The sequence below is a fragment of the Bombina bombina genome, chromosome 2, assembly GCF_027579735.1.
Source record: "Bombina bombina isolate aBomBom1 chromosome 2, aBomBom1.pri, whole genome shotgun sequence".
Lineage (NCBI taxonomy): Eukaryota > Metazoa > Chordata > Amphibia > Anura > Bombinatoridae > Bombina > Bombina bombina.
In genome coordinates this window covers 1,288,678,209-1,288,684,972 of record NC_069500.1, presented here as the reverse complement: position 1 = coordinate 1,288,684,972, position 6,764 = coordinate 1,288,678,209, and the positions used below count along the sequence as shown (strand labels likewise).

The 6,764-nt window shown below is 36.9% G+C and overlaps 1 protein-coding gene across 1 annotated transcript in view; it reads left to right on the top strand.

The window, feature by feature from the left end:
• The first annotated feature begins 231 nt into the window (after positions 1 to 231).
• Positions 232 to 6,764, top strand: part of MED28 (mediator complex subunit 28) — a 13,136-nt gene continuing 6,603 nt past the window's right edge. The window contains exons 1-3 of the mRNA XM_053700889.1: positions 232 to 447; positions 3,486 to 3,552; positions 5,566 to 5,678. Of these exons, the coding sequence (XP_053556864.1) occupies positions 295 to 447; positions 3,486 to 3,552; positions 5,566 to 5,678 (333 nt within the window). The 5' untranslated portion in view covers positions 232 to 294. The remainder of the gene's footprint in view (positions 448 to 3,485; positions 3,553 to 5,565; positions 5,679 to 6,764) is intronic.

The following is a 6,764-nucleotide window of genomic DNA, read 5'->3' as shown; positions in this document are numbered from 1 at the left end:
AATGCAAACAGAAATCTATTGATTACATTTGTTTGTAATTGTAACTGCAAGCAACGTGTACAAAAGCCCATAACATTGTACTTCGCCCATATTAATGATGGCGACAATAGAAGGCATCGTTCGGAACATTCTACCCAAAATAAAAATGTCGGACGAATGGAAAATTGAGGTTTCTTTGCCAACTTTAAAGATGGATGGAGTGCGATTCAGCCACTAGTCACTTACAGCTTCCGGTTTTCTTCTGGTTGGTTCCTTGCTTTTATTCATTTTTTTTTTAAAGTAAAAATAAAAACAATGGCGTCTTCCCTTAGCGGTATGTTTTCAGGGCAGCCGCCTGGTCCCCCTCCTCCTATACAACCGGGTACTGCAGGTGCGCTCATGTCAACTCCCCCTGGCGCTAAGAACTCCAACTTCACTTTGGTAGATGAGCTGGAGTCATCATTCGAGGTGAGTTAGTGGTTAAGGTGGCTGGATTTTTTTGTGTTGATGACAGTATAAGTCAGTCTCAGATATCCAAGGGGTTATAAAATCTTTTATATAGCAATATTATTTATGTATACTAATTTAATGCACCTTACATATTAAACTCAGTACATCGCACTATTGAAGTCTTTGGTCCTGATCTCATTGTATAATGTAGGACCAAGTAGTTAAAATGATGACATTTATAGTCACATCTATATTTCAGTCTTCAAAAATAAATCATTAGGGAAAACAAATGGTAAATAACATTAAACTCGTCCCACTAATTTACAAATAGTATCGATGCACATTCTATTGATCAAATGTCATGGTCTAGTTTGTGATATCATGCACTGACCTTGGTTTACTATGTGTTTAAACACATTGGCAAAGTCCTGCTCACGAGCAGCTGTTACATGTAGCCACCAATTCAAGTTTGTTTTTCTGCGTGGGAGCTGCATGCGGGAAGATTCGTTAAAGGGATAGAAATTTAAAAGCTGAACCTCTTGTTTTTATAATTTACTTTCATTAGCAAAAATGTTTTTAGTTAAAGTTATCACTTTAGTACCATTAGGGTTGCCAGGTGTCCGCCACAAAAATACCGAACACCCAAGAAAACAACTGGGGGGGGGAGTTTGAGGTGACATATTATATATATACACATATATATATATATATATATATATATATATATATATATATATATATATATATATACACATATATAATTACTTATAGAATTTGTTGCATCAAGGTCACCAGAGCAAAGGCGCAAATGAAAATAAAGAATAAAGTTCTGTTCCCCAGTAGGTCCCTGCTGGCTGAGGGGTCCGCAACTCACCAGGTCTTACCTGGTCAGTGTCACACACAGTGAAGTGACAGATTGCTGCTGACTGAGTGAACGGCATGCAGACTCAAAAGCACTCAGCAGCCATCTAACAGCACAGCCCGGTCTTCTCAATGACGTGATGTCACGTGCACGGCGTGATCACATGACGTCCGTCCGACAGACTCTCAGTCAGTGCAAGCTGCGCGGTTGTGCCCACCAGGAGTCCGGCTCTAGCTGAGCTAATAGCAGCCAACTAACAGGCTAGATTGGGTGCCGGACTGCTGGTTGGGAGTGGGACACAGCCTGGTAGGGGTAGTGGAACTCTGGGAGGGAACTTTTTAACGGAGGCTGATCATCACAAATAAAATAAAAAAATTTAAAGTACAGACAGTGTGACTGTCTTAGAGAGGCTTGTCCGTTTTTTTTGTATTTGTATTACCGGGCAGCAACTGAAAATACCGGACTGTCCGGTCAAATACCGGACAGCTGGCAACCCTAAGTGCCATATGCACATATGCTGTGAGGGCCCATGCACCATTATTCAAGCATTACACCTGAGAGACTCAGCATGGCTTTTATGACACAATTAAGTCTTCACAGACACAATACACTGCCAGCTCTCTGAGCTCTGAATACTGGTGCACAGCACAGGTCATCCCTGTATATGCTGCTGATAAACAACAATAACTATTATTTGTAGCATTTTTGCTAAAGGGGAGTGTCTTTTTAAAACTGAAATGCACCCATGCACATTTCAGTTTTGTCCCTTCTATCGCTTTAAGCTGCATTTGTAGCATGAGCAAGCCTGCAGCCAAAAATTGAAAGTGAATGAATGAGTGCCCGGTTTTTAAAAATATTATTAAAAACTGGGGCACTTTCATTCATTAAACTTTACATTGCAGCATTTTTTTAAAAAAATACTGACCTTTCTCTTTAGCAAGTACAGACCGTGAGCCTCCGCCCTCAGCATCTCTGTACTTATCTCAGCAATGACAAAACCGGCTTCCTCCAATCATGGCGAGCACCCCGGAGCGTCCATCTCGTGAGGCCACGCCGTGATTGTAGGAAGCCGGTTTCGTCATTGAAGTGCTAAGTACAGAGGAGCTGCGGGCAGAGGATCGCGGTCTGTGTTTGCTAAAGAAAAAAGTAAGTATTTAAAGGGACAGTAAACCATAAAAATAATGTTATATAATTCTGCACATAGTGCAGAATTATATAACATTATATTAGCACAATCTTTATAAAACATAATTTCCCCTTTGAATTTTAAAAAATAACTGCTGTTTTACAGACCCGCTCTCTGTGATCTTCTGAGCGGGTCTGTTTTTTTCAAACAGCGCATCGGGCCAGCTGTATAGTCACAGCCCGGCCCGACCGCTCTCTGTCTGACAGAGCAGGAGCGAGTTGCACTTAGTGCTATGGCGCGGTCGGGCCGGGCTGTGACTATACAGCTGGCCCGATGCGCTGTTTGAAAAAAACAGACCCGCTCAGATCTTAGTTTCTTGCATTTTTACAAGAATAAATCTGTCTCCAAAACCCCCCACAAATGCCGCTAGCGACCGTCTTCTTCCGCATTTAGAGGCATCCAAAACCTCTGAATGCCCATGTCTAATTTTAACAAATACATACATTTACAAACAGGATTGTATTTGCTATCAGAAACAAATTTTAAAATTGAATCACAATTTCAAAACCCTACAAGTGGGTAGGGTTTTGTAAATCATAAATATTTTTTTTTTTTTTGTAAATATGTAGTCTTGTTCTCAAGCTGCCAATTTTTTTTTTCTTTAAGTGTGATGCTTATAATAACTAATGTTCAGTTTGTTTATACATGATCAACTTTAAATTCAAAACGCTAGTAGCAATATTGTGTATTCGTACAAGGGGCATTCGCAAGACTCTGAGTTAAAATAACATTCTAGTAAAGTCGGGGGGAAAAAGGAGGCATCATCACTGTCCTCTCTATGCACCAATCCAGGGCTCGACAAACTCCGAAGCCACTGTCTCCTAACATTTTGGGTTATTCTCATATATTTATATACAATTACCACTGTCTGTCTCCTGAATATTCTTACTGGCTTCTAAATTTTAAACATAGTTATTGAGCCCTGTGACTAATCTGTAAACATTAGCTAGCGAGTATCTAGGGCATCACACAGCTAGATTTATTTTTCTTTTGTACTTTCTATTTCAGGCTTGCTTCGCTTCACTTGTTAGCCAAGACTATGTAAATGGAACAGATCAAGAAGAAATAAGAACTGGTGAGACTCTGACTTTTTAGTAAATAGAACATTTTGTCCCCAAGAGGCATTGATCTTAGAAAAGTTACCTGGGAGAAAACAATGATGTCTTTTAATTCAAAAGCACCTTATGTCTCTTCTACCTCCTGATGCTTTTTCTACTCTGGATTCTCCCGTGTATTACACCTATATTCACCTTGCCATATGGGTGTAGTACATGGCCAAATGCATTTAGAGAGTTGTGAGAAGCACTGAAGGCTACAGTGTCCTTGGTGCTTTAAAAAGAAGAAAGGATGTTGTTGTTTTTTCTCTCAGCTAAAATTATTATAAAAAATGTCCTGCCTTATTAAGGTTCATTAAAGGCAAAATACTAAAATGTCAATTTTACATAGAAAATGGAGTTACTTTAATGTATAAAAGCCAACATGTGTTGATTGATTAATTTAAAAAAAAAATAGTGGCCCCTATACTTCCACAGAATAAACACATTCACATACAGTAATTTTTATAATATAAAACTAGTTGTTCCTTTTTAAAGTGGGAAAATGTACACATAAATGTTGTATGAGTTATATTGACTAGCAGAAAACACAGAATTGCTGTACACAGATATATCAGTCTTACTTAACCATAAGTCAAGAGGTCTTGAAGAGAAATCAAACTCAGATTGTTTTTCTTTCATGATGGAGCATACAGTTTTAAACTTTCCAATTTACTACTTTTATTAAAGGCTTAGAAATTCTTCCACATGTGTGCTTGAATAAGACTTTATTTGAATTAACATTAAATAAGTAATGAAATAACCTATTTTTGTTTACAACCAAAGCTTCTACATACCTTCAATATAATGTTTGTTATCCTGAAACGAGCAGTAACGACCGCCCATAAAAGGAGGAAGAGTGTATGCTAATGCAGCTTCCACCCCCATCCAATGGAGAAGCGGCTGTGTCCGTTCATTTTAATATGCCTGTGATGTAATGTCTGCCCCCTTAGCATGCACGCTTGCTATTTTTCTCATGCGCACTTTGGACAGAAACACACAGCCAACATATTTGTTTTTCTTTTAATCGCATGACACCGGCATCCGACGCTTAGAGCGTGATGCTCCGCTGGGTAAGTGGAGAGAGGAGGGTGATTCTGCACATGCTTTTGCAATAAAATAGTTTAGATACGCATGCGGGCTGCCATAATGTTTCTACCTAAGTAGAACATTGTAATAGGGCCATGTAATGAATATAAAATGGTTTTAAATTTAGAATTAAAATTAAAAGGAAAGAAAAGAGAACTTTACAGAGGTACCTATTAGAAAGCTATTTATTATATATAGAAGTTTTGAATAAGTTAAATAATTTTTGGGGGTTTCCTATCCCTTAAAGGGACATGAAACCCAAAATTGTTCTGTGACTCAGACAGATCATACACTTTTAAATAAAAGTTTATCATTTACTTACAGTATCAAATTTTGCTTCATTCTCATGGTTATCTTTGTTGAAGGAATACCTAGATAGGTAGCGTTCACATATCTGGGTACTACAGGGTAGGTAATAGTGCTGCCATCTAGTGCTCTTGCAAATGTATAACATTCCTGAAAAACTGCTGCCATATAATGTCTGACACATACACACTCCTGAGCTTATGGCCCTGCTTTTCAACAAAGGATACATAGATAACGAAGGAAATTTGATAATAGAAGTCAATTGAAAAGTTGTTTATAATGTATGCTCTATCTGAATCATGAAATAAAAATGTTGGGTTTCATTCCCTTTAAATTTGCTTCCTTCTCTTGTTTAAAATCTAATCATGAAAGTTAAATTTTGACTTTACTGTCCCTTTAATACATTAATTATTAATGTAATTAGTATGTGATTATCTGATTATTTTTAATAAGTTGGCTTTTTAGTAAACTGTTTTATCCTACATTGTTATTTTGTTCAACTATACTCACTTTAAAGTTCGTATAACTTATGTACTCACTGATATGAATATTGTGTCAAAATCCGAAATAAATTGACATTGTGTCTTTAATAATTGCAGGTGTTGAGCAGTGCATTCAGAAGTTTCTTGATGTGGCCAGGCAAACAGAATGTTTTTTCCTTCAAAAAAGATTGCAGCTTTCTGTTCAGAAACCTGAGCAAGTTATAAAAGAGGTAAAACTGTGTTTTATATAACGTAGAGGAGTTGCTGCTCTGGGGTGAGATACATTCAAACAGTAAAATCATGTATCATACATTTATTCATTTGTCTGTGTGTACATTTTACATCATTCTAGACAAGACATACCAATGAATCAGTTCATGATACTTCTCAAACTGAATCCCACTAATATTTTTTGTTCCCAAACTAGTTTCTTCTGATTACATTTCCATTTATATGGTATCTTTCAGCATTATCACATTCTTTCTGAATCATGAAAGTTACTATTTGATTTTAGTGCCCCTTACAACAGCAACAATGTTTGGTTTTTCTACATCTTTAACACTCAATGGATTAGTAACATTTTCTTTCTCTGATTAGTATCTATAGTTCTTGTTACCTCCATGGTTTTTAGCGAATTTCTTTAGAATCTAGGAGCATGGAAGAATGTTTGATCTTTTTATCTTCATTTTAAAGGCCAGTACCTGAGACCCGTTCTAGTAACACAATCGTAGTGCCACAAAGAAAAAGAAAAAAGTGTGTGTGTGTATATATATATATATATATATATATATAATGTGCGATTAATCACATAATGTGATTAAGATTTTTGGCTTGCGATTTTCAAATCACAACAGTATGCAATTTTTTAAAAAAAACTTTGGAATGTGTGCCAATTTGTGTCCAGGCTTTGAAGAAGCTTGGAGGGGCCCGGGATAAACTGTCGGAGAGAGTGTTGGCAACGCACCAGGCACAGATCAGCTCTCCTTATGAGTAATCAAAAAGTGGGTTAGACTGTAAGATGGTGGGGAAAGTGCTCACCCGGAAAAAACTTATACCCCAAAGTTTTCTAAAAATTGATATGAAAGTGATAGGTGGCGCAAAGTGCTATTTCCCGTGTTTAACGTATTCCTGATATATATGGGTGCAATAAATTTATTTGATGGTGCAATACCCTTGAATAGCTTATTCCTTTTTACAAAATACCACAGTACTATTATTTAGGTAATAAATATATGTACATTTATTGATGGTTAAACATATTATACAATATAAAAAATAAATGAATAAATACAAGATGATAGAATATCTATGACACC